This window comes from Acinonyx jubatus, chromosome E2 (genome assembly GCF_027475565.1).
Source record: "Acinonyx jubatus isolate Ajub_Pintada_27869175 chromosome E2, VMU_Ajub_asm_v1.0, whole genome shotgun sequence".
Classification (NCBI taxonomy): domain Eukaryota; kingdom Metazoa; phylum Chordata; class Mammalia; order Carnivora; family Felidae; genus Acinonyx; species Acinonyx jubatus.
In genome coordinates, this window is record NC_069396.1 from 47,061,613 (window position 1) to 47,089,112 (window position 27,500).

Here is a 27,500-nt window from a genome sequence, read left to right on the forward strand (position 1 = left end):
TTTTAACCTCTCAAGGTGCAGGCCTCTCACACCTGCCCATGCACTTGCCAAACCCAAACTGAGCTTCTTACACACCCAACTCTAACGGGTCTGTACTGTAAGCCAGATAGGCATGGGTTCAAATTCTAACCACTCATTAGATGTGTGTGTGACCTTGGAAAAATGCTTAACCTCTCTGAGCCACACAGTGTGTTAAATGGGCATCTTGTTGCCTACCCCTTGGGAGTTAGGAAAATTAAAATAAGTTTGTATCTGTAAGAGCACTATAGCACACTCAGCAAATGCTGGGCAGTTATATGGTGGTTATAGGCGTGGAGGGAGGGGGCAGGAGTGGATGCCACTGGAGTCACATATCCTGGGCTTCATACCCTAAGTAACTTTGTGACTTTGGGCGAGTGTTTGAATCCCCTCGGGTCTCAGTTTCCTCACCTTAAAAAAAATTTTTTTTTAATGTTTATTTTATTTTTGAGAGAGAGAGAGAGACAGAGCTCAAGTGGGGGAGGGGCGGAGAGAGAGAGGGAGACACAGAATCCAAAGCAGGCTCCAGGCTTTGAGCTGTCAGCACAGAGCCCAAAGTGGGGCTCAAAACCACGAACTGTGAGATCATGACCTGAGCTAAAGTCAGATCCTTAACCAACTGAGCCACCCAGGTGCCCCTGTTTCCTCACCTTTAAAATGAGATTATTTTGAGGATTAAAAAGAATAATCATATAAGGGCACCCGGTTGACTCAGCTGGAAGACCATGCAACTCTTGATCTTCAGAGTGTGGGTTCAAGCCCCACATTGGGTGTAGAGATTATTTAAAAACAAAATATTTTAAAAAGGCCGGGGTTGGGGAGGACGGGGTGCCTATGTGGCTCAGTCTGTAGAGCATGTGACTCTCGATGTCAGGGTCATGAGTTCGAGCCCTTAGTAGGGCTTGGAGCCTACTTAAAAATCAATACATACATTAATTCATTAATTAATATCAAAAAAAGAGTAATCGCATGAAATGCTCAGAATGGTGCTCGACATGTCCTTTTGTTGGTAGCATTAGCTGTTGGTATAGCACAGGTAGTTAATTCAAGGAGAGGGGGACACGTGGGGTTGGCTATGGGTAGACAGGAGTTTAACACTTGTCTGATAAACTGACAATGGGACTTAGCTTCTCCAAGTAGCTCATTTGCTAACTCTTCTGGAGTTCTGGGAAGAATTGTTAGTTGTAAATAAAGCTTCTGGCCAAAGTAAGCTCTAGAAAATACTAACTATACTATTCGATTCAGGCATCAATTATCAATGGATGCTCAAACCTTAGGGTGAAAGATTAACAGGATCTTGACAGGCTCCAACACATCACCCCACAGGTTACTTGCTAACTGCAAGGGGAAAATATCCTTTTATGATGTGGAGATGTGGTTCTCACCACCTTAACCATGTAATGAAACTCTGTACCCACAAGAGAGGGACACCCCGACACTGGGCATCACCCGGTATGATGCGTTAGGAAGTACGCACACTCCCTGTGGAGTCTCCCTGTTAAATTTCATAAACTGAATCTCACAAAGCCTCTAGACCTAACCTTCAGCTTACAGGAGACAGAGAGGAACAAATTAAACACGAACACAATCAGACAAATACAGAATGTGGAACATCTGCAGCACAACTGTGCTCTTCCACCAACAATTCAATTTCAAGAAAACAGAAAAAGGGTTTGGTGGGGTTGATGGTGGAGGATTTTCCAGAATGAAAATTACTGTATAATTTCTTTATTACAACCAAATAAGCGTATGAACCTTCACTAAATCCTGACTGGGGGGGGGGGGGGTGTTGGAGAAACAGGTACAAAAGATATTCATGGGGAAATCTGAATATAGACTGGATATTAGATGACTTGTGGAATTCTTAATTCTTTTTATTTTATGTTTATTTATTACATTTTTTTAAAGACAGAACGCAGGGGAGGGGAAGAGAGAGAATCCCAATCAGGGTCCTTGCTGTCAGCGAAGAGCCAATTGTCATGGGACTTGTTCTCACATACCATCGTGAGATCGTGACCAGAGCCAAAATCAAGAGTCAGGCCCTTAACTGATTGAACCATCCAGGCGCCCCTGGAATTATTTTTTTTTTATTTTTTTTAATGTTTATTTATTTTTGAGACAGAGTGTGAGTAAGGGAGGGGCAGAGAGAGAGAGAAACAGAACTTGAAGCAGGCTCCAGGATCTGAGATGTCAGCACAGAGCTTGATGTAGGGCTTGAACTCACCAGATCTCCTGAGGTGAAGTCGGATGCTTAACCAACAGAGCCACCGAGGCGCTCTTTTTTTTTTTTTTTTTTTTTTTTAAGGTTTTTCATTTATTGACAGAGAGAAAGAGAACAAGTGGGGTAGGGACAGAGAGTGGGAGAGAGAGACTCCAAAGCAGGCTCCAAACTGTCAGCACAGAGCCCGATGTGGGGCTCGAACTCATGCACCATGAGATCATGCCAAAATCAGAGTCAGACACTCAACCGACAGAGCCACCCAGGCGCCCCTGGAAATCTTAATTCTATTAGATGTGAAATGTTGTGTTTGTAGGTGAGTGTCCTTAATCTTAAGAAATACCGAGGTGCCTGGGTGGCTCAGTCAATTAAGCATCAGAATCTTGATCTCAGCTCAGGTCATGATCTCACGGCCCCCACTGGGGCTCTATGCTGGTGGCCCCCTGGAGCCTGCTTGGGATTCTCTCTTTCCCTTTCTCTGCCCCTTCCCTGCTTGCAAGTGCTTGCTCTCTCTCTCTCTCTCTCTCAAAATAAATAAACTTAAACAACAACAACAACAAACAAAACCTCCTTGTCCTATTAAAAAAGAAAGAAAGAAAAGAAAAAGAAATTCCTGCTGAGCTGTTAGAGGTAGAATGTTAAGATATCTACAATTTACTTTCCAATGGTTCAGCAAAAGAAAAAATATACATATGCATATATACATATGTAGATAAAGGAAACAAAATATTAACAATTAAATCTAGACGGGAGGCTATACAGGCACTGAGAATACATCCCACCCCCCATCTTTTCTATATGCTTACCATTTTTCATAATAAAAGGAAGGTAAAATGCTAATTAGAAGCAGGCCCCTGCTAGGCAAGTTCACATAATTTCTCCCATAACCTATCTTTATGGCCTAAGGAAACAGGAGGCTCCGAGTCTCCATGTGGCTTGCTCCAGATCGCATGCTGGAGAGCTCACAGAAATCGCAAGAGCTTGATTAACCCATATTTATTGAACACCTACTATATTCTGGGCACTGTTACAGTCAATAAGGATCCAGCAAAGATACGTGAGGATAAGCCTCACAGGGTCTCTCTTTTCATGGCTCAGGGGAGGAGGTAAACAAAGAAAAGAAATATGAAAACAAAAACATTCATTGATTCACAAACATTCATGGATTGAACACCTTCCGTGTGCCAGGTACCGTGGATGATACCGCACTGATACGGCAGTAAAACTATAAAGACAAAACCCCCTGACATGAGGAGGTGGACAATACACTTAATACAATAAAGAGATTGCTTAGTATCTTAGAAGGTGAAGTGAAAAGGAAAAGAATAAAACAGAGCAGGGGGAGAATAGTGAAAGGGTGCGTGGTGCGTGGTGTAGATAGGATGCTGGCTGGTGCTGGTAGGAAGTTCCTTGAAGAGGTGACGTTGAGTAGACCCAATGAAACGAGAGAGGTACTAAAGCTCTGGAACAAGAGTGTTCTGGCCAGAGGGAAGGGCCAGTGCAAAGGCCCCGAGGAGGGAGTTTGCCAGGCAGCAAGGCCAGTGTAGCCGGACTGTGTTGCCTGGGAGGTCAGAGAAGCTTTCAGGCGGTTTAGAGCCCTCTATGGAACACTGTGTTTTATTCTGAGACCCTAGAAGATGAATACATGAGGAAGATAATTTCGGCCCCTGTTCAGTGCCTTGAGGAAAACAAAACAGGACGGTATATAATAGGGAGGCCTGTGGCGGGATGGTCCAGGAGAGCCTCCCTGAGGAGGTGACCCTGGAGCTGAGACCAGAGAGTGCAGAAGGAGCCAGGAATTCAAAGGGCTGGGGGAAGGGAGAGGGAGAGAGGTCAGGCCTCGGCAAATGAAACCAGAAGCAGGCCGCCCGCCCGGCAGGCCTGGGGAGGAGGCTCCGCCCGCGGCGGGAGGAGGGGGAAGCGGGTCGGGGAGCGCCCCGCCCCCAGCCGGCCGCCCCACCCCGCCCCACCCCACCCGGCCTCTGGGGAGGGAGCAGGCGCCGGGCCGGCTCCCGCCGCAGCCGCAGCCGCTACCGCCGGAGTGTTCCACCGCCCGGCCAGCTGGGGATGGGTAGTGGGCAGGTGGGAGGGGCCTGTCCCATCGGCCACGCCCCGAGGCGGCCGCGCCCCCTCCCCCCACCGCGGGCCGGAAGAGCGCAGTTTGGGGAAGGTGGACTCTGTCTTCAGATACCCGGTCCCTCTGCGGGCCAGCCTTTCTACTTCTCTCATCAGCCTCTTTAACGGGGTGCGGGGGACACCGGGCCTCTCTGAGCCTCAGTTTGTCCATCTGGAAAGTGTGGATGCTCCTTATAGTGGCCTCACTGTGGTACTAGAAAGCTACTTGATTCCTTTTCACTCGATTATCTTTAGGGCAAGGAGGACCTGTTAAAAGGTGAGTCAGGTCTCATCCCTCTTCTGCTCAACAGCCTCCCATGGCTTCCATCTCACTCGGTAGAATTCAGTCCCTCAAGACCGTACGTCTCTTTCAGCTCATCTCCTAGGATGCTCTTTTCTTGCACACTGTTCCAGCCACACTGACCTCTTCAGGTCCCTCAAACGCTCCACTCAGGCTCCCACCTCAGGGCCTTCGCACCGGCTGTTACCTCTGTCTGCATCGACATCCGACATCCGTTCCCCCTCAGATTGGCATGACTCACTTCTCACCTCCCTCAGGTCTTGACTCAAATGTCACCTTGTCGGTGAGGCCTTCTCTGGCCATCCCATTGAAATAGTTAACACCCCCATCGCTCTCCTTTCTTTTTCTCTACAGCATTTGTCACCACCCGACAGACTCTCCGTTTTAGTTATTTGTGTGGGTATTGCAGCCTTCCCCAACTGCCATGCTGTATGAGGGCAGGAGTTGTCTGTTTCATTCATATGCCTGGAAGAGCACCAGGCCCACCGTAGACAATACATTTGAGCGATTATTGGAATCCTTGGCATGCATCAGGCCCTCCTTTCCAGTTTGCACAATCGCTCAGGGAGGCAGGTATGAATCCATTTCTTCTCTCTCTCTCCATTGGCACCTGTCAGTTACCCCAATGCTTTCAGACTTAGATGCAAAGCCCCTCTTAAGCTGAGAACCTTGGCTTTGGGCCAGAAAGCACAAGCAAAATCCCCCTCCTTTCCCTGCCTGTGGACTCCACCGGTGTAGTTCCTCTTTGCAAACCTTCTAGAAGAGTCCCTATTGCTGTATAAACTCACCTGCTGCATTGTCTTCAAAGGTCTTTGCAAGAGGCTTAACCAGTGCTAAGCGTTGCATCTTCCTGGCCCCCCTCTCTTTTCTCCTCTCACAGGCCTGGGCTTGTACCTCCCAAATAAATCCTTAGCACTTTAAATGTTTATTTTTGAGAGAGAGAGAGAAGCAGAGAGGGGAGACACGCAAGCCAAAGCAGGCTCCAGGCTGAGCTGTCAGCACAGAGCCCGAAGTAGGGCTCAAACCCATGAACCACGGGATCATGACTTGAGCCAAAGGTGGACACCTAACCCACTGAGCCACCCAAAAGCCCCAAATCCTTAGCGCTTTAACTTCAACCTGGTCTCTACTTCCTGGCCAAGTTTTCTAGAGAGAGCTTCCCCCCCCCCCCCCCCCCCGTTTGAGAGAGAACACCAGTGGGGTAGGGGCAGAGAGGGAGAGAGAACTCCAAGCAGGCTCCCCTCTGTCAGTGCAGGGACCAACTGACCCACAGCTCAAACTCAACTGTGTGAGATCATGACCTGAGCTGAGATCAAGAGTCAGACACTTAACCCACTGAGCCACCCAGGCACCCCTAGAAAGATCTACTCTTAATGCAGACTATCTTTAGGCATTTTCTTTCCCCCTCTGGGTCCCAGCAACACATTGCATGCAATGAAAAAAATGACTTTTAGATGCTAGAGTCACCTATCCTTTGAGTTTGGTAATTCATGGGACTTAGTTTCTCCTTCCTTTGTGCACCCACGTGGCTGGGGAGTCTAAGTCTACCAAGGAGCAACAAACACAATAGTTGAAAACCAATCCCTGGAGGCAAACTGAGTTTGAGTCCTAGCTCCCTGGTCCTTGCTTTCCTTGCTGTGTGACCTAGGGCAAGTGATTTGGCCTCTCTGAACTTGAGGTTCCTCCTATGTAAAACCTGTTAACAGAATTCTGTATTATCATGAAGATTAAATGACCTAATCCAAACAAAGTGGATACAACAGTATTAACAAGTACTCTATATATATTATGTTTAATAATATGCCTGCCCCAACTTTGGTGGGGGGGGTGGGGGGTGGGGTGGGGAGGTGGTGCAGGTGTCCAGGGAACTTACCAGATCCCTCTCATCGACCCGCTGAAGTTTAGAAACTTCAGGCAACATCACCCTTTCCAAAATACTTTTATTAAAAAAAAAAAAAGTCTTTACAAACAATCAAAAACAAAACAAAACAAAACAAATCAAAACCCACCACAAAACCCGCCTTTCTTTTAAATAATGTGGCATGGAGCGGTTTGGTTTCCACCCTATTGCACGTGGTCCGGCCTGGTTATGCATCAGGAGACTGCAGGGACTGGGGTCTTGCCAATGAGGTGGAGATCAGCCTTGAGGGAGGAGGTCCGCCCCTCCTGCTCCCTCCAGGTGCAAGTGACAAAGTCTGAGTTCCCATAGCAACCAGGCAGCACATCCCAGTCATCAACATACAGGCCCAGCTTTATCTTCCCTGAGGCCCCAGTGGTCACCAGGGGAGTAGGAACTGGAGGAAAAGGCAGAAGAAATGTGGGACGTGGGAAATCAGACTCCCAGAAACAGAGTCACGTTAAGGCATTTGGAACAGATAAATTAATTCAGGAAGACCCACCTTCACAGAAGGCTGCGGCAACCAGACACACACACACATGCAAGACGGTTTGTGGAACCCTGAAATGGGAGGAAAGGAGGCCACAGTCACTGCTTAGAGCCCCTGCAACACACACACACACACACACACACACACACACACACACACACAGTTGCATCCAGGGATCCTGCCCACTGAGGCAGAGATGAGAAACAGCCCCTGGAAGTTTTAGGATCCTAGAATGATTTCCATAATGTGATCAAGTTCATTACACTCCCAGGACCCTGGGGCACAGAAGAGGTTGTGAGGAGGCTCCGGTGGGGCCAGTGCAGGCTCCTTCTCCACTGCAGATGTGTCAATGTCCAGAAAGAAGTCATCCAGACCAGAGTCCCCCAGATACCGGGAGCTCAGAGCTTCCAAGAAGACTGGATCAGGCTGGGGCAGCACTTCGTTCTGGGGGCCCGGGGGAGCTATTGGATTCTGAGGGGACTCCGTGTCGTCCATGGAGGTCTCCAGTTCCCTGAGAATAGAGCCGATGGTGGCGGACAGGGAGAAGTCCTCCTCGCCCGGGAAGAGGGGCTCAGGGGGTAGGGCAGGTGCTGGAGCCAGGCAAAGGGCGGCCTGAAGCTGCTGGAGGGTATTGTGGATGAGGACATGCCTGCGTAGGCTGGGTGCTCGGGGGCCCAGACTCCGCTGGACTTTGTCTAAGGAGATTTGAAGCAGGGCTTGCTGGTAGCTCCGCAGGCCTGCTGGACCCCAGTCCCACTTCTCATCCTCCTCTTCCTCCTCCAAATCTGAGTGTTTTCTCTTCAAGCCTCCTACCATGATGCCCTGTAGAGAGAAGAGGGGCAAGTCAGACACCGCAGGGATAATTCAGATCCCGAATTTCCTGTATGGTTGTTTGGTTTTTAAGTAGGCTCCATGCCCAGTGTGGAGCCCAATGCGGGACTTGAACTCAGGACCCTGAGATCAAGACCTGAGTGGAGATTTAGAATCAGACACTTAACCGACTGAGCCATCCAGGCACCTCCCGGTTGTTGTTCATTTTTATGATCTAAACCTGTTTCCTCATCTATAAAATGGACATGATATGAATTCCACAGGGCTGAGGAGACTAAATGTAAATGACTAAGAAAACAAGATCTGGATTGAAACATAGGTGGGTTTGCATCCCCCTACTTGCCTGTGTGGCCTTGAATGGTGAATTTGCCTCCTTGAGACTCAATTACCTCAGCTGTAAGAGAAGGATCAAGTTCCTGAGTCTTAACACTGTTCTTTCTACAATACTCGTTTCTTCAACAGTGTCACGTATGACAGCTGTGGAGTACGGAGACCTGGACTGGAGGCAGGGAAACCTGGATTTGAATTCTGCCTTTGACACTGCTCAGCTGTTTGATCTCTGTAAGTTATGTGACATTACCTCTCTGGGTCTGTTTCCCCATCTGTAAAAAGAGGAATGTAAAAATTCTCACCGTATTCTCAAGGAGATCCGATGTGTAATATACACGGTACCCATCTACAGTTAACGCTTAACGAAGAAGAATTTAATTGCCATTTATTCATTCAATATTTATCTATTGTTGCCTGTTGTATTAGAGCCACCGAAGCCCTGTTAGGACACCTATTTGTCGAAACTCTTCTTTTACAGGGAGTATATTTCTGACCATACCCTCTTCCTAACCTACTGGGAGCTCTCCCAAGAGCAGGGAAGGAGCCTCCCTCATTCTCTTAGCCCGCGCCTTCGACTTCCCCCAAAGCGCGCCCCACAAGAAACTTGCTAAAACTTGACTCAACGCCCGACTCCGCCTCCTCGCTGGATCTCTATTCAACGTCCAGGCAGGCAACAATTTGGCCCAGGGGCTTCTGGGAAATGTGGGCCAATAGCCGCCTGGCACGTGCGGTAACGTTGAGCTTGCACTACAATACCCAGAGGGTGCCGCACGCCTTTGGGACGAACCTCCCCCGCCCTCCCTTAAGGCATGCGCACAAGTGCCCGGGGCGGGTGGGGGAAGGGAACCCGGACGTCCAGCTGCCCGGCGCCTGCCGAGCCCCGCCCTCTGCTGCCTCTAGGGCTGCGGGTCTGAGCTCCAAGCCCGGAACGCCCCTCCCCCACCCCAGACTCCGGCCCTAAAACTGCTTTCTCTCGGGTTTCGCACCCCAAGGAGGTCCTAGATTCTTTCCCCAAACTGCTCTCGGGTCCAGAAACCCAGGCTCCAACACATAGCTCAAAAACTACAAATGCTCTCTGATTTATTCCGTTTGGGAGACTAATTCTGATACCTTCACCCGTCAACTTTCCCCTTTTCTCCCGTCTTTCAAATGCCTTTCGACTTCACCTCCAAACTCTCCCTCTGACTCCAAGACCTGAATATGGGACTCTCACCAGCACCTCCTCACCGCCACTGCGTCTCCCTTACCAAGATTCCTTGCCCGTAGTTATCTCCGTTTTTCCAAATGCTCAGGATCCCAGCTCCAACCCCTCACCCCTTTTCCAGAACACTAGAGCCCCGAATTCAACCCGTCCGGGAGACTCGAATTGTCCTAATCTCCAGATTTCCTGCCCCAAAAGTTCCTTCCTCGGTTCTCTCGCTTCTCCAAACACCGCATGTCCCAGCTTCAAACTCCCTCCACTTGAAGATCTTGCCCCAACAACTTCGCCTTCAGTCCGGGATCTCGATTTCAGTCTCGAAGCCCCACCAACCCTATCAGTCACCCTTATCTGCGCCCCCGACTCACGCCCAGACCCCGCCTCCACGACTCTCGGGGGGCGCGCCTCCACCCTCCCTAAACTAAGGCAAATCTCAAGCCAGGTGGACTCTCTCACCTCAGCTGCCAGGTTCGCAATGACCAAGTCGTGGAACGTCCGTAGCTTTTACAACCCAACAGTGCTGGGTACGAGCCTCGCTCACCTCCCTAGGGCCTCTTGGTTTGGCCTCCGGCCCACCCGGCTCCGCCCAGGAGCCGAACCGCGAGCCGCGATTGGCTGGAGCCCTGCCCGCTGCGGGGCGCGGATTGGCTGGGTGGAGCCACCGGTCCGTCGCCAGGGGACACCCGGCCGGCCCTCCCTTTCCTTACACCCGGGACCTTTTAAAGGATTCCGACTCGCCCGGGGGAGGGGCCACGTCTCTAGGGTGGAGGGTGGCGGGGACCTCAGAACTGTTTCCTTCAATTCAGCCACTGTCCTCGCTCCAAAGTCGTCAACATTGATCTCTGCGATGCCTTTATACCAGGTGAGGACCCTGTCGGGGAGCGAGGCTGGTCGGCACGACCCTCCCCACCCTGTTTTCCAGGCGGGCGGGGCTGAGCCACTCGCGGAGGCCGCGCCCCCGGGGTTCCGAGGGCGGACGCTGCGGGGCGGAGGATGACGTAGCTGAAGACCAGCCAATAGTTTGGCGCGGCCTACGTTGCCTGGGCGATCGCAGCCCAGTTCCTGTGCTCCCGCCCCCCAGTACTTTACCCCGAGGCCCTTTTCTTAATCTTCAGGACTTCTCAGCACGTCCTGTGCTGGTCTCTCCTGCAACCCCCGATGCCCCGTCCTTCCCCTCTCAGGATGGCACTGCTGGGAATTCGTTACTTGCTCGCTACTCCCCTGGGGACAAAATCCAAACTCCTCCCTTTTGCCACAAAGCCCTTCACGGTCTGGTCCCTGAAACACATTCCTTGCTCCCTGTGATCCGACCACAGATTGACTCTCAGTTTTTCTAAAATGACTTCGAGTGCCCGCCACCACCATAAACACAGATTTTGTCTGTTTTCTTCCCTGCCTTAACCCCAATGCTTTAGGTACATAGCAAGTACTCAAAAATGACAATAAAGGGCCTCTGGATCTTTAAACTTGTTTCCCCATCCTGAAAGTACACCTTCCGTTCCCAGACTGTTTCTCACCAGGTCTCATCTCAAAGATTTCCTTCTCTCAGAAGCTCTCCCTTGATGCTTGAGTGGGTTAGGATCCATTCTGGGCTCCTATGGTGTCCTGGGCTTCCCCCCATCCTGACCCTGACCCCTCTGCCCATGTCTCCCATTCTTGGCCCTGAGGGCAGGTACTGAGGTTATCTCTGTCACCCAGGGCTTGGTCCGTAGCATCACCCAGCACATGGACACAAAGCAGGCATCCAGTGAAAGTTCTTTAAATATGCCCAATGTGACAGAAGGAGAAAGAGGGCAGCAAAAAAACCAAAACCAAAAACAAAAAACCTGAGCTAGTGCCCTGAAAGCCTGAACCAGTATTGCCCTACCCCTAAAAGTTTCACCAAGAGGAGGGAGAGGGAGTTTTTTCCAGGCTACCCCTGGGAAGGGAGGTTTAAGCCTCCTCAGACCAGTTCTCACGGGTTGGAATTTGTCAACCAGTCATCCTGCTGCTTGCAGAAGCAATATATGATTGGAATGGAATTTTTTTTTTTTTTTTTTTTTGGAGGGGAAGGTGTTGGGTGGGTAGGTGGGGGAGACTGTGAAGTGGGGACAGAGGAGTGGCTCACTCAAACCTGCAAAAGGTGTCTCTGGGCAACATGGGCAGGGGACAGTAGATTCCAAAGAGGGACATGATTAAGAAGGGGTCATTCTCCCCCCCCTCCAATCCTGCCCCTCTTCCAGAGGCCCCATCTCAGAGTGGCCTCACTGTAACTCCATCTCTAGGTTCCAGTCCCATGAAGCCTGGATGCCTCTCTCCCCTCCATCATGGACTGTCCAGCTCCACTCACCTCCACTCTCTTGCCCCTGTCAAGGCCTCTGTCTTGGTGTCCTGGGGCTCTAGCCTCCACTCTTGCACGCCTCCTATCCACATTCACACAGCAGTCAAGGGCAGCTTTATAAAACATAAACTTGACTGTGCCCCTCTCCACCTCTCTCCTGCTCCCCTCCTAGCACAGAACCTTAGAATGAAGCTCAAGCTTTTTACAATGATTCTGCACAATTTAGCTTCCATATAACAGCCTCTTGGGGCTGACCACTCCTCCCCTCCGAGCCAAGTATTATTAACTTGTTTGCTCCTGGAGCTGGCTTAGGTAGTTTCCTAAGCCCTCTGGACTTCCTCCTTCAGAGCCCTGGCCACTCTGGGTGGTCACTGTCACGGGCAAGGGTGTCTTCCTCACTGGACTGTGAGATCTGTGAAGGGAGGGTCACCCCCTGGGTCCTCATAGTCCTCACCTGGTCTCCAGCACAGGGCCAGATGAAGAAATGAAGGAAAATCTTACACAGAGGCAGATAGAGACACCGAATCAGCCAGACAAAGCCAGACAGGAAGAGTCAGAGTCGGGTCTTCTAGAATAACGTGAAGCTCTGGGCTCAAGATTTATTGCTCCTTTCCTCTGTTCTCCATTTCTTAGAACGCCGTCCTCCTGGATGCGGTCAGATCCCTAGTCGTACTGGTGGGAGGGGTAGGTACTGTGCCCGTCGTATTTATCAGTAGTGAGACAGCTCAGCATGAAGTGGCCCAGGTCGTGTTTGGAGATGACCCTTGAGGGGCCTCGTCCATCCAGGGTCACTGAGTAGGCCCCAGTCAGTGGCTGGTCTCCTGCAAGGTAAAGACACAGGAATGGGTGAAGCAGATGCCCCTTCCCCTTCCTACAACACGTGATCATTCCAGGGGCCTTACAGTGTGCCCAGCCCAGAGGGTATAGGAGTCAACCATGTATGAAACCCTTCCCACGAGCAGGACGCTAATCTATACCCCTAACTTCATTCATTCAATAAATCCTTATCGATGGCCTACTATGTGTCAGGTGCTGGGCACCTAGCAAGGCAAAAACCGGACAAGAACCCTTGCCCTTTGCATGCAATCATTCCCTAGGAAAAGGCAACAGATAAGAAAGTAAAATAGACAATGTGTTACATGGAGAAAAAGCAGAGAATAGGCTAGGGGCTATTATTAACTCTTATTTTACAGATGGGCAAACTGAATCTGGGAGATTACTTTGAAGTTACTTCCCAGGGTTGCAAAGGGTGACTTCCCAGCAGCAAAAGCTAGATTTGCTCTGGGTCCTTCCGTTTGGAGGCATAATTGGCTGTTAGGAGGGCATCTGTTGGCTGCATTATGACAGTGACCAACTTCACTTAGGGGTTGAATGCAGCTACCAGTGCAGGGACAGCCTGGAATCATGTGCAGTAAGAAACACACACCCTCACCCAAGTGGCATTCCTGCCAACAATGTTTCATCTGAGTCTGGGAGAAAACAAGCAGAGAAATCCAGAAGATGGGATATTTAGAAAGAGACCTGGCTGAGTCAATTTTATGAGACATAGTTTTAATTTTTTTAATGCATATTTATTTTTGAGAGAGAGAGAGAGAGAGCAAGTGGGGGAGGAGCAGAGACAGAGGGAGACAGGATCCGAAGCGTGCTCTGCGCTGATAGCACACAGCTTGATGTGGGGCTCGAACTCATGAACCATATATATATAGAGAGAGAGACAGAGAGAGACAGAGGGAGAGGGAGAGGGGAATCCCAACCAGGCTCTTTGCTGTCAGCCCAGAGCCTGACATGGGGCTCAATCCCATGAATCGTGAGACCATGGGGAACCAACCAAGCATCAGATGCTTAACCAACTGAGTCACTCAGGCACCCCTAAAAATTTTATTTTCAAGTAACCTCTATACCCAACATGGGGCTCAAACCCACGACCCCAAGGTCAAGGGTCATAGCTCTTCTGACTAAGCCAGCCAGGCTCCCCAATATTTTTTAACAATTGGAAAATTTTAAATATGGAATGGACCCTAAATGATATGGTAGAGTTAATGTCCATTCCCTTCATGCAACAATGGTACTGTGGATCATTCCCAAAGATACCTTTTGGGGGGATGCCTATCAAAGTTCTAGGAGTGAAATGTGATGATGTTTGCAACTTATTCTCAAATGGTTCATTTTTGCCAAAAAAATTTTTTTAAATATATATGTATTTTATATATATGCACAAATACTATAAAAAATATATACTACACATGTATTCACATATACACATTAGGTGCGTGCACAAAAGGTAAAGCAAGCGACAGAATGTTAATTGAATCTAGATGAAGGGTTTAGGGGTCTTCATAAATCTTAAGGTCTTCAACTTTTCTGGAGGTTTCGAAGTTTTTACACACATACTACAAAAAAACAAAAACAAAAACAACAAAACCTACCTCAAAAAAGGTATTCTGTGTTAAATAACGTTTAGGCATGATGTCTCTGGGTTTCACTTCAAACCCCAGAGGTCAGGAAGTAAAATTATGAGCCCTGTTCAGAGAGGAGAAAACTGAGGCACAGAAGCCCCGGGCCTGAAGTCCACACAGTGCTGGGGCTGGGATTTTCACCCAGTTTCTCCATCATGCAGCCCCCGCCGCCGATTCAAAGCTTAGGATTCTGGTCCCCACAGGGCCCTGAACGGAACCTAAGCACTGAGCCTTATTTGAACCTCTAGAAGGCGCACAGACCTTCTCTTGTCAGGGATCCCAGGAGCCAGAGGGCAAAGCAGAGCTGCTCTTGCAGCGAAACAGGCAAATGTGAGGCAGATATAAGTGCCCAGCCTTTGGGCCTTGGTGTTCCCGATCCCTCACCCCAATCCTCCTTTGCCCTGGATGCTCACCGGCCTCTCCCTCGCTGCACGAAGCCATCTCTTTAGAGAGTCAGTGCTCCATAAACACCTCCTCATGTCTCCCTTCTCTGTGCTTTATACTTTCTTCAGTCACCACAGCATACCTAACAGCAATATCGAGTTTCCTGTCTGCCCTGCTAGAAATGCAAACCTCATGAGAGCAGACTGTGTCACCAGTGCCTGGAAGGGTACATACTCCATATGCAAAAGACATTTGTTGAATGAATGAATGAATGAATGAATTCATTCATTCATTCATTCCTCCCTGTGTCTGGCTCTGTGTCTCTCCCAAGGTGGATTCCAGCCCTGGGAGAAGAAAAGAGGGTGTAGGTGTGGTTTACTGATTCTTTCCACAACGGCACCCTGAAATGTGGTTCACCAGACAGATATTTACTGAACATCTACCTTATGCCAAGCCCTGTTCTGGGCACTAGGAACACAGCTATGATCAAAACAAGACAAAATCTGTGCCTTCAAAGAGTTGGCATTCTACAGACAGAGACACACGCTAAATAAGATAAAGAAAGGAGGGGTGCCTGGGTGGCTTAGTCGGTTAAGCGTCTGACTTCAGCTCAGGTCATGATCTCATGGTTTGCATTGGGTTCTCTGCTGTCAGGGCAGAGCATGCTTCAGATTCTCTGTTCCCCTTTCTCTGTACCCCTCCCCTGCTCATCCGTGCGTGCTCTCTCTCTCAAAGATAAATAAACACTAAAAAAGAAAGAGAGAGAGGGGGGTGCCTGGATGGTTTAGTTGGTTAAGCGTTCAACTTCAGCTCAGGTCATCATGGTTGGTGGGTTCAAGCCCCACATCTGGCTCTCTGCTGTCAGCGCAGAGCCGCCTTCAGATTCTTTCTCTCTCTCTGCCCCTCTCCCCCCTCTAAAATAAATAAACATTAAAAAAATTTTTTTGAAGATAAAGAAAGGAATGATATGTGTGGTAAAAGGTAAATATGGGCTAGCCCCAGTAACTCACTTCTAATAATAATACTAAAGAAGGGCTGGGGCACTTGGGTGGCTCAGTAGGTTAAACTTCCGACTTCAGCTCAGGTTTTGATCTCACAGCTCGTGAGTTCGAGCCCCGCGTCGGGCTCTGTGCTGACAGCTCAGAGCCTCGAGCCTGCCTCAGATTCTGTGTCTCCCTCTCTGTCTGCCCCTCCCCTGCTTGTGCTCTTTCTCAAAAATAAATAAACTTAAAAAAAAAATACTAAATAAGGGTTGTTTTACATTTCTAAATTTGGGGTGGTTGGTCAGAGGTAATGGAAAAGGGTATCAGAAAGGAGATAAAATCAAGCAGGAAAGAAGATAGAAAGTGCAGGGGGAGGGTTTGCAATTTTACACTGGCCAGGGAAGGCCTGGCAGATCTCACCATCTGATGGGAGGGGAGAGGCTGGTGGCAAACCTGCCCCCAGGTCCCAGCCCCACTCACCTATGTGTGGCGGCATCACGGCCACGTACTTCAGGCCTGACTCCTGCAGCACCTTGTGCATCCGGATGTGGTCATCGGTCACATCCTGCAGTCGCGGGGGCACCTTGGTCGGGTCCCATAGCAGGAAGGCTGGGGAGACACAAAGCAGGGTAAGCCAGGGCTTGAGGACAGCCTGGCCAGGCCCACAGCCCGCTAGTCATATGCCAGGACAAAACCCTGCAGGGGCTCCCCACTGCCTTCCAGTTGTCCCGGCTTCCCGTCTTTCTCACAGCCACGTAAGGGCTGACCTCCTCTCTCCCTACCTCTTCCTGTCCACTTACCTCCTGTCTGGGTCATGACAGCAGCCTCCTTCCTGGTCTTCCTACCCTGCCCCCACAACCTGCCCCCTGCAAGCAGCCAGACAGGGCCTGTGCACCCCCAGAGGGTCAGAGTTCATCTGTGGCTCAGCCTCATTCACGGTAAAAGCAGAGTCCCCGTCAGAGCCCACAAGGCCCCACCAGACCTGGCACCATTAGCCCCCTGACCTGAGCACCCAACACTCTCCCTTTCACTCACTCTGCCCGCGCCACGCTCCTGCCTCAGAGCCTTCGCAACTGCGGATCCCTCTGCCCTCCCTCGGGTCGCTTCCTTCCTGGGGAGGATGAAGCACAGAGGCAAGGCGCGGAGACCGTGGAGACTGTCAGCCTGGTTTCACAGCCTGGTCTGCCAGCCCCAAGCTGTGTGACTGCGGGGCAGCCGGTGGGCCTCCCCGTGCCTCCACTCCCTTCCATACAAGGGAGGCATAAAAACAGCTACTATTAACTGAGTACCTACTATGTGCCGCTAGGAGTATAAATACTCAGAATTTTGTGATGACCAAGTGGCACTCATCCCTAAGGTACTCATATGGTGCTTAGCACACAGGAGGTGCTCAGTGAATGCTGTTAGCATTCACTGCTCCTGTTATGCACCCTGTACCCTGTCTTTTGGATTATGCAAGGCAACCATCTGTTTCATGTCCTTCTCCTCATAAATTGGGAGCTCTGTGAAGGTAGAGACCTGGTGTGTGGATCACGGCTCTGTCATTTCCTATAGGAGGCTCTCCCTGCCCCTCTCTCGGGCTGGCTGGGTCAGGTGCCTCCTCTGGGCTTCCGTAGTCCTCTAGGCCTCTTCTGTTCTCGCCCTGACCTCTGCCTGTGCCCCTTCATCTCGGCCCTGGCTACTCTGGCCTGTCCCACTGTGTGTGATGATGGGTCTGTTTACCACTTCCCTCCCATCCGTGAGACCCATGAGTACAGGGCCCAGGGCTGTATTGGTCACCACTGTGTCCCCAGCATCACCCGGCAAGGTTCGTGCACACAGTTGGTGCTCAATAAGTGCACAGTAACTTGGGATGGCTCCAATGGCAACTTGCATTGGCTCCTTGCATTTGGATGGCTCCAAAGCTCCTTGGCTGCCTGTCCAGTACCTACCCCCCCACCCTTCAGCCCCATCCCTATGATCCCACCACCCACCCGAGGTGCAGGCCACGACCTTGTTCACACCATGGGCCTTCATGGCCGCCACAATGTTCCGGGCGCCCTCGGACATAACTGTAGTAGGACCTTAGAGAGGACAGAGAGTGACTGTCACTAGCAGGTGGCGGTGGTGGTGGGGGTGGCAGGGGTGGGGCCGGGGGCGGGGGTGGCGCTGGGGGCCGAGGTGCAGGGGTGGGCTGTGGGCAGAGAGGGGGCTCAGTACTGAGATCATTGCGGGTGCCCAGCAGCACGATGACGGCATCCTGCCCAGCCACAGTCTTGTCTACATCGGCCGCATGCAGAACGTCACCCACTACCACGTGGGCTGGCTGGGGCCCCTCTGGGGGCAGCCTGGAGGCATCCCGCACCAGCACTGTCACCTCATAACCTGTGGGCAAAGAAGGGCAGAGAAGCAGGTCAGTAGGCTTGTGGGCTGCCACTCCCAGGCTCCACGGGCTGGGTCCCGGAGGGTGCCACGAACCCCCAAATCCACCCCCCAGGTCCCTTGTTATGGGGAAGTGGTCTTCACACATTTTTTAAAGATTTACTTATTTATATTTATTTTTAATTAAAAATTTTTTAATGTTTATTCATTTTTTGAGAGAGAGAGAGAGAGAGAGAGAAACAGAGCGTGAGTGGGGGAGGGGTAGAGAGAGAGGGAGACACAGAATCCAAAGGAGGCTCCAGGCTTTGAGCTGTCAGCACAGAGCCCGACATGGGGCTTGAACCCATGAACCATGAGGCCATGACCTGGGCCAAAATCAGCACTTAACTGACTGAGCCACCTAGGCACCCCAAAGGTTTATTTATTTTTGAGAGAGAGAGAGAGCAAGTTGGGGAGGGGCAGAGAGAGAGAGAGGACAGAAGATCCAAAGCAGTGCTCAGTGCTGACAGCAGAGAGCCCGATGCAGGGTTTGAACTCACGTTCAGAACCGTGATATCACGACCTGAGCTAAAGTCAGACGCTCAACCCGCTGAGCCACACAGGCACCCCAGTCTTTAAATATTTTTGCTGGCATACTCACAGTTGACATTTAGCTGGTTGTTAAAATAGGACAATACCTTCATGCCCGTTTATAAATAACCTGCCCTGATGCCTCCAAGGGCCTCCCCCAGAACTGCCCAGACTTCTCCACCCTCCAGCAACTAAAGGGTTAAAGCCTGGCATCACACCGGTCTATGCCCCCCATCCATGGAGGAAAATGAGGTACAGAGGAAAACATGAGTTCCCCAAAGGTTGCCCAATGCTGGGATTGGTCCCCAGGCTTACTTCTGAAGGGCAGGGCCCTAAGTGGTCATTCAAGATTTTGAACATCGTCTTGGTACGTCCAGTCCCAAAGAATTTTGAGTAACTGTGTCTCCACACATACACACCTATTTTAAAGTTCACAACCAACAGTGGCTCAGTCGGTTAAGCGTCCAACTTCAGCTCAGGTCGTGATCTCACAGTTTGTGGATTCAAGCCCCGAGTCAGGCTCTGTGCTGACAATGCGAGCCTGGAGCCTGCTTCAGATTTTGTGTCTTCCTCTCTCTCTGCCCCTCCGCTGCTCACACTCTGTCTCTCTGTCTCTCTCTCAAAAATAAGCATTAATTTTTTTTTTTTTTTTTAATAAAATAGGGGTCTGGGTGGTTCAGTCAGTTAAGTGTCCGACTTCGGCTCAGGTCATGATGTCGCGGTTCGTGAGTTCGAGCCCCGCGTCGGGCTCTGTGCTGACAGCTCAGAACCTGGACCCTGCTTCGGATTCTGTGTCTCCCTCTCTCTCTGTACCTCCCCCGCTCACGCTCTGTCTCTGTCTCTGTCTCTCTCTTTCTCTCTCTCTCTCAAAAAATCAATAAACATTAAAAAAATTTTTTTTAAATAAATAAAATAAGTTCACAGCCAACATATTTCTTCCTTTGTTCTAAACAATGGCAAAGGTTGTTAATGTTTGGGTGTATGGAAATGATGATATTTAAAAAATTATTAATTGTGGTCTCTGTTATGGACTAAATGTTTGTGCCCTACCCCCCTAAATTCATATGCCAAAGCTCTAGCCTCCAATGTGATGGTATTTGGAGATGGAGCCTTTGGGAGGTAATTAGGTTTTGATGAGCTCATGAGGGTGGGGACCCCATGATGGGATTTGTGTCTTTATAAGAGGAAGAGAGACCAGAGCTCTCTGGCCACTATGTGAGGATCCAGCAAGAAGGCAGCTGTCTGCAACCCAGGAAGAGGGCCCTCACCGGAAGCCAAGTCTATTAATACCTTATCTTGGACTTTGGAGCCACCGGAACTATGAGAAATAAATATCTATTGTACACCACCAGTCTATGGAATTTTGTCATAGCAACCTGAGCTGACTAAGACAGCTTCTAAACATCATTCTTGTGATAAAGAAACCAGAGCTCCTTAGAGAAAGGACAAGATGAGGCTGGAATGTCTTGTAGTGCTGGTAAGGCAATGCTTAAAGAATGATGAGGCTATATTGAAAGGACACAGAAGTCACTTTTATAAATTTATTTTTAAGTTTATTTATTTTGAGGGAGAGAGAGAGAGACAGAGTGCGAGCAGGGGAAGGACAGAGAGAAAGGGAGACAAAGAATCCAAAGTAGGCTCCAAGCTCTGAGCTGTGAGCACAGAGCCTGACATGGGGCTCGAACTCACGAACCACAAGATCACAAACTGAGCTGAAGTCGGACGCTTAACCAACGGAGCCACCGAGCCGCCCCTGAAAGGACACAGAAGCCACTTGAAGGCGTTCTCATTGGAAAAATCAGGGACAATATGATTTGTCCAAAAGAATACTGACAAAGAGGGATGCCTGGGTGGCTCAGTCAGTTAAGCATCCAGCTTCGGCTCAGTTCATGATCTCACAGTTGGTGAGCTTGAGGCCTGCATCAGGTGAGTTTGTGCCCCGCTCGGGCTCCGTACTGACAGTGGGGAGCCTTCGTGGGATTCTCTGCCCCTTGCTCACTCATGCTCTCTCTCTCTCTCAAAAATAAATAAATAAAATTTAAAAAATGGTTAAGTTGGTAAATAAAAAAAATTGACAAAAAATTTAAACACATCAAGTATTTAAAAATCTGTGAGTTCAGAATGGTACTAACAAAGAAACCTCATTAGTCATCACCAACAGCTACTAGAGGGTTAGTTCATTATCCAGAAAATGATAAAAGAAAAGGAAAAACAACAAGCAAAATTGTTCCATTTCTCTTGACAGCTGTCATGTATTTCAAAAACAAGTGATGGGAGATTTGAACACTCTGGGGCAATGATGATGAAAATAATGATAAACAGTGCGCCTGGGTGGTGGCTCAGTCCGTTAGGCGTCCGACTTCAGCTCAGGTCATGATCTCACGGCTGGTGAGTTCGAGCCCCGAGTCAGGCTCTGTGCTGACATCACAGAGCCTGGAGCCTGCTTCAGATTCGGTGTCTCCCTCTCTCTCTGTCCCTCCCCCGCTCGTGCTCTGTCTCTCTCTCAGAAATAAATAAATATCAAAAAAATTTTGTTTTAATAATAAATAAAATTTATGCAATACTCGCTATATGTGTTTGATATATATTTTACTCATTTAATGCTCAAAGTAACCCTGGGTTTGAATTGCAGCCACACCACCAGCTAGCTGTGTGATAATGGGCCAGTCACATAATCTCTCTTGGCCTTAGGGCCTTCATCTATAAGGCGACACTGATAATAGTCTCTACCTCACAGGGTTAATGTAGGTTTAAATAATACATCTAAAGGTTTAATGCAGTCAGTTGATTTTCGACAATGATGCCCAGACAATTCTGTGGGGAAAGAATAGTCTTTTCAACAAACAGTACTGGGATAACTGGACATCCACATGTGAAATAATGAAGTCGGATCCCTACCTCACACTGTATATGAAAACTAACTCAAAATGATCAAAGACCTAAATGTTAGAGCTGAAACTATTTAAAAAATCTTAGAGGGGCACGTGGGTGGCTCAGTCGGTTGGGCGTCCAACTTCGGCTCAGGTCATGGTCTCATGATTTGTGAGTTAGAACCCCACGTCGGGCTCTGTGCTGACAGCTCAGAGCCTGGAGCCTGCTTCAGATTCTGTGTCTCTCCCTCTCTCTGCCCCTCCCATGCTCATGCTCTGTCTCTCTCTGTCTCTCAATAATAAATAAACATTAAAAAATTAAAAATAAATAAATAAACAATCTTAGGAAAAAACAGGTATACATCTTTGTGACTTTGGATTAGGCAACAGTTTCTTAGCCATGATATCTAAAACACAAGCAGCAAAAGCCTGGAGCCTGCTTCAGGTTCTGTGTCTCCCTCTCTCTCTCTCTCTCTCTCTCTCAAAAATAAACATTAAAAAAAAAAAAAGAAAGTGAAAAGAGAATCAATAGAATGGGAGGAAACTTTTGCAAATCATACATCTGATAAAGGGCTTGTATTTAGAATACATAAAGGACTCCTACAACTCGATAATAAAAAGATAAAAAACCCAATTAAAAATTGGGCAAAACATATGAACAGAGACTTCTCCAAGGAAGATACACACGTGGCCCATAAATACATGAAAAGATCCTCAGCATCATCAGTCATCGGGGAAATGCAAATCAAAACCACAAAGAGATACAACGTCACACCCACTAGAATGGCTATGATAAAAAAGACATTAAATGCTGGTACACATGTGGAGAAGCTGAAAGTCTCATACGCTACTGATGGTGTGCTGAATGATGCAGCTAGCTGCTTTGGAAAACATTCTGGTAGTTAGTTCCTCAAAAGGATAAACATGAAGTTAGCATATGACTCAGCCTTTCCACTCCTAGGTATATGTCCAAGGGAAATGAAGACACATGTTCATACAAAAACTTGCACATGATTCCATCGAGGCATTATTCATAATAGCCCCAAATGGAAACAACCCAGACGTCTTCCATGGACTGCATGGATAAAATGAAAATGAAACCCGGTCTACCCATCCAATGTACATAATAGTACTGGGCAATAAAAAAAGAAAATGACAGACTGATACGTGCTCCAACACGGACACCCCTTGAAACAATGTTTTTTGCTAAGTGAAAGAAGCCGGTGGAAGCCAGTGACAAAGAACAATGTGATGTACGATTCCATTTACACGAAATGTCTGGAACAGGCAAATAGGTACAAAAAGAAAGGAGATGAGCGGTTGTAGACAGCTGGGGGAGGGGTTAAGAAGGAAAACGGAGAGGGTGACTCCTAGGGATTTCTTTTTGGGGTGATGAAAATGTTCCAAATTAATTGCGATGGTGTTTGCACGTTCTGTGAATAGGCCGAAAGCACTAAGTTGTGTACTTTGAGTGGGTGAATTATATGGCATGTGAATTAAATCTTAATAAAGGTGTTTTAAAAAGCACAGAACTGAAACAAACAAATGAAAAGTTGAGGGGGGTGCCTGGCACAGAAAGGGGCGGTATGTGGGGCTGGCTGTTACTATACTTTTTAATCATCTCACAAGGTTATTTCCTGTCCTGGTTTAGTCCTCCTTGGGCTCCCGGCCCCTGTCTCACCCCCTCCCATCCATACTCCACATGGCAGTCAGACAGAGCTTTCCACAGTTTTACTGGAGTGCCCTCCAGCTCATATCCCTCCCATGATCCCCTCAGTGCCTGGACATAAAGTCTATGCTCCTCATGACAGCCTTCCAGTCCCTCGGGGTCTGGCCTCCCCTCTCCAGCCTGTGCTGAAGCCACTACCCTCTTAACTCACTGTACTTTTTTAAGTTCTTCAAATGCATCATGGTTTCCTGCCTCCTGGCTTTTGCACATGCTGTTCCCTCAGCCAGAAGCACCCTTGATCCTTTCCCCAAGCCCCCAGCTGCTTGTGTTTCCTCTGTCACTGTCTTACTTATGCTGCCCTAGAGTAAAAAATGGCCCTGCAGTTCCAGGGACGTTGTCATATTCGTCACCATCTCCCTGATGTTTTATAAACACAAAAGCACAGGGGTGGATATACACACAATATAAACACAAAAGCACAGGCTTTACTGCCCCATGGACCTGGGTTCAAACTCCAGCTCTACCAGTAAGTGGCTGAGGAACCACAGGGAACACGTTCCCTGGTTGGACCCCAGTCTCCTCTCTAAAGTGAAAATGAGAATTCCCAGTGTCCCCATCCTGCGTGACCACCTTTCAGAAGGGAATGGCTGTCCTCGCACACATCAGGGAGCAGTGGAAACTTTCAGGGTGCCAGTGTGGGCATCGGTTAACTACCAATGGTTACAACGGACCCTAGTAAATTGTGAGCATTCTGAGGGAGAAAAATGTTCTCATGGAGGGTGAGAGCTCTGACACGTGCTCAGTACAAGGGTGCCCATTAGTGTTATATTATTGCTGATTAATGACATTTATTGAGAACCTCTTATATGCCAAGTCCTGTGCTAAGCTCTTTCCATAGATGAATGGTATGTTTTTTTCCAAAAATTTTTTTAAAAAAATGTTTATTTATTTTGAGAGAGAGAGAACATGAATGAGCGGGGGAGGGGCAGAGAGAGAGAGGGAGACAGAGAATCTCAAGCAGTCTCTGCTCTGTCAGCACAGAGACCAACCTAGGCTCAATCTCACAAACTGTGAGATCATGACCTGAGCCAAAATCAAGAGTCAGCTGCTTAACTGACTGAGCCACCCAGGCGCCCCTTTTTCCAAAAAAAATTTTTTTTAAACAACCCATATTTAAATGTAAATTTCAATAGCCATGTAACTAGTGGCTACCATATCAAACAGCATTGTTTTAGAATTCACAGATTTGGGGGGCGCCTGGGTGGCTCAGTCGGTTGGGCGTCTGACTTTGGCTCTGGTCGTGATCTCACTGTTCATGGTTTTGAGCCCCACATGGGGTTCTCTGCTGTCAGTGTAGAGCCTGCTTTGGATCCCCTGTTCTCCCTCTCTCTGCCCTTCCCCTGCTCATGCTTGCTCTCTCTCAAAAACAAATAAACATTAAAAAAAAAGAATTCACATATTTTACCCTTTAGAAAAAACGAGAGCATTGGTAAGATACTTCCACACTTTTTTTTTTTTACACATCCCTAACTTTATATTTTTCTCTTAATTTTTTATTTTGAAATAAATTTTTTAAAAAAGAAATTCTATTGTATATGAAAGTTGGAAGACGTCATTTCTCATGTTTGCTTTGGCTTTATCTTATATATTATCTGTGTGTATAATATATAACATATGTAATTATATATGTGTATATATAAACACACACACACACACACACGCACACACATACAACATACGCATAAAGTTTTTTCCTAACTATTTGAGAGTAAGTTGCAGAGATCATGCCCCTTTTAAAATTTTTGATCTCAACCCTCAGTCCAAAACAGATTTCCATGCCTAACCCAGTATTTACAATTCCATGCATATATAATTGAAAGAAGTTTCATAAAACCAATATTTAACCTATGATATACTGACACCTTTATAACCAATTAAATGTATTTCAGAACTATGACCCACAGTTTGAAAAGCACCAGATTGCAGCAATCCTAAAAGATATTATTATATGCCCATTTTGAAGATGGGGGAATTGAGACCATTTTAGGTTAACTGAGCCAAGTTCACACAGCTATGAGTTCACTCAGCCAAAAGAGGGCTTATTGAATTACCAACTACGTATTGGTCATGGTTCTTAGCATTTTCCACATATTATCTCATTTAATCATTGCAAGCACCCCAGAGCAAGCAATACTAGTTTTCTTCTAAGAAAATTTTTTGGTGGGGGGGGGGGGCGCCTGGATGGCTCAGTTGTTTAAGAATCCGACTTTGGCTGGGGTTCGTGGGTTTGAGCCTCGAGTCAGGCTCTGTGCTGACAGCTCAGAGCCTGGAGCCTGCTTCAGATTCTGTGTCTCCCTCTCTCTCTGCCCCTCCCCTGCTCTCTCTCTCTCTTTCAAAAATAAACATTTAAAAAATTAAAAAAAAATTTTTTTTTAAGTAATCTCTATGTCGGTGTGGGGTTTGAACTCACGACCCTGAGATCAGGAGTTGCACGCTCTACTGACTGTGCCAGCCAGGCACCCAAGTGCTACTAGTTGTATCCCCACTTTCCAGCTGTCTAGGTACACAGACGACAAGGCGTTTGTCGATGTAGGTGGTGAGTGGCAGAGCTGGGATGTGAAGGCAGGCAGGCTGGCACCAGCCTATAGAATCAGTGAGGTAAATAAAAAGCCAGCTCAATCAGGCTCCTCTTTTCCTGCTGGAGACAGTGAGGCTCAGAGGCTCAATGTGGCTCTGAAGAGACTTGTCAGAGCCACCGTGAGATGGCAGGGCCTCCCCCCGGGCCTCAGCTCTCAATTCCCTGGGGGTGCAGTCCCAGTTGTGACCAGCAGGGTGGACAAGTGGAATTCAGCAGAATTCAGGATAAAGGGTAAGGTAGTAACATGGGAATCTGGATCCTCAGGGTGACTCAGCACCTTTCAACTTCTCCCTCTTACTTCCTCCCCGAGAAATAGTTCGCAGCAAATTTCTTTCTCCCCTCCCCACAAATCAAGATCCTCACCGAGTCTTCCTGGAGAGGGAGAGAGCAGTGGGCCTGATGAGGAACTGTCAGGCCAAGTCCCTCCAAGGGCTGGGCTAGGAGACAATAGAGAGTGGGATCCTGACAGCCTCCACCCTTTTGGGGCACCCAGATAGTCAATATCTTCAGCGTTACTGAGGCCAGCGAGGGTGGGGCCTTATATCTGGAAGTCCCAGGCACCCCTGGGGGTTGGTGAAGTCTGGATGGTGGAGGCAGGGGAGGCCACAGGACGTTATCCCTTTTCTCGGAGCAACTGAATTTGCAACTCTTACCCACTTTCCCAGGACCAGCGCCCAAGTCTTCACCTACGTCTCCATTATCCTCTTTCCATAACGTGCTCACAGCAACTGGCCACCCAGCCTTCTAAACTTCCAGCCTTGGTGCCCAGGCCACGAGCAAGTGCACTTTTGGCAGTTAAGAGCACAGGCCGGGTTCAAATCCCAGCACCACCACTTTCCACCTGTCTGATATCAGGCAAGTCACTCTCTGGGCCTTAGTTTTCTCATCTGTGAAGTGAGGTGATACTAGTACCCCCGCACATGAGCGCTGGGAGGATTTAACAGGGGGAAGAGCGGTAGGGGCTGGGAGGCAAGCCGTTGCCTGGCTTGGTAAGCCCTCGCTGGGTGTGCTAACAACCACAACTACAACTACAGCATTTCATAAGAGCACTGTATTTAAACCTGTCACTGGAATTCCTCTGCCTCCCAGGGCCAATTCCTAGTCCTCAGACTCATAAAATTGGATCTCACGGCGTCCCCCATTTCTGTCCCCGTCGCCACCTGCTTTGTCCCTAGGTCACAAATCAAAGCACGGATGGCCCAACCAGCCTTGCCCGGGTCCCAGGATGCCCCTTCCTAATGAGGGGCATATACACCCCGTGACATCCCCCGCCCACCCCAGCTCATGCCTGCTTCCACCGCCTGCGCCAGGGTGGTGAGCCCGGTCCTGCCCGTGGCACCGAAGATGGCAATCTTCTTGACCTCCATTCTGCGGGCTCGTAAGGGTGTGAGGCCACGGAGTTGCACGACGCGCGGGAACTGGCTGGCTGCTGGGCCTCCCTCTCGTCCTTCTCCGGCGGGAGGGACAGGGCGGGGCTGGCACCGAAGGCCACGCCTCAGCCTGCCTCTGGGCCCCAGGCTCAGGCCGAGGGGCGGGGCCAAACAGGCCACGCCTCTAGCCAGGAAGAACGCAGTGGGAGCGGCAGCAGTCTGCTCGCCTCCACCTGGCGTCCAGCACCGCCCCCTCCGCCTGCCACTTAGACTGGGAGGCGTGGCCGCATCTGGACCACTGGGAGGAACGTGGGTGGACCCGGTGCCCCGCCTCTGCGCTCTAGTCGGGGGCGGGGTGAGCTCGGGCCACGCCCACCGACCTCTCCTAGCTCACGCCCCCTCTCCTAAGGCCTAAGGCTGACCTGGGACCCACGCTGTGCCCCAAGACCTTTCAGAAGCTGCAAGGGGAGAAAATGAGGGA

At 49.1% G+C, this 27,500-nt stretch overlaps 2 protein-coding genes and 1 long non-coding RNA gene across 8 annotated transcripts; all 3 read right to left on the reverse strand.

Moving 5' to 3' along the window:
- Window positions 1-6,575: 6,575 nt before the first annotated feature.
- SERTAD3 (SERTA domain containing 3) lies at window positions 6,576-10,067 on the reverse strand. Of its 6 annotated transcripts, none has more exons than XR_001430966.3 (3): window positions 9,855-10,063; window positions 7,052-7,861; window positions 6,576-6,946 (listed from the first exon to the last, which is right to left on the reverse strand). XR_001430966.3 is itself a non-coding variant. In XM_053210131.1 (3 exons), exon 3 carries the CDS (start codon window positions 7,853-7,855, stop codon window positions 7,259-7,261), a length of 597 nt encoding a protein of 198 aa, XP_053066106.1. In that variant the 5' UTR covers window positions 7,856-7,861; window positions 8,260-8,472; window positions 9,855-10,067; the 3' UTR covers window positions 6,576-7,258. The 6 variants fall into 6 exon arrangements, 5 of the variants coding, with proteins under 5 accessions (XP_053066106.1, XP_053066105.1, XP_014933018.1 ...); XM_053210131.1 differs by adding an exon at window positions 8,260-8,472 and having other exon boundaries at window positions 6,576-7,861; window positions 9,855-10,067; XM_053210130.1 differs by adding an exon at window positions 8,214-8,472 and having other exon boundaries at window positions 6,576-7,861; window positions 9,855-10,067.
- A 2,217-nt stretch (window positions 10,068-12,284) lies between these two features.
- Window positions 12,285-27,129, reverse strand: BLVRB (biliverdin reductase B). The gene is made up of 5 exons (XM_027044905.2): window positions 26,938-27,129; window positions 17,741-17,905; window positions 17,515-17,604; window positions 16,022-16,150; window positions 12,285-12,539 (listed from the first exon to the last, which is right to left on the reverse strand). The coding sequence occupies exons 1-5, from the start codon at window positions 27,014-27,016 to the stop codon at window positions 12,382-12,384; spliced, it is 621 nt and encodes a 206-aa protein (XP_026900706.2). The 5' UTR covers window positions 27,017-27,129; the 3' UTR covers window positions 12,285-12,381.
- Window positions 18,336-22,871, reverse strand: LOC128313186 (uncharacterized). The gene is made up of 2 exons (XR_008293491.1): window positions 19,243-22,871; window positions 18,336-19,013 (listed from the first exon to the last, which is right to left on the reverse strand). It is a non-coding gene; the product is annotated as an uncharacterized LOC128313186 (long non-coding RNA).
- Window positions 27,130-27,500: the final 371 nt, after the last annotated feature.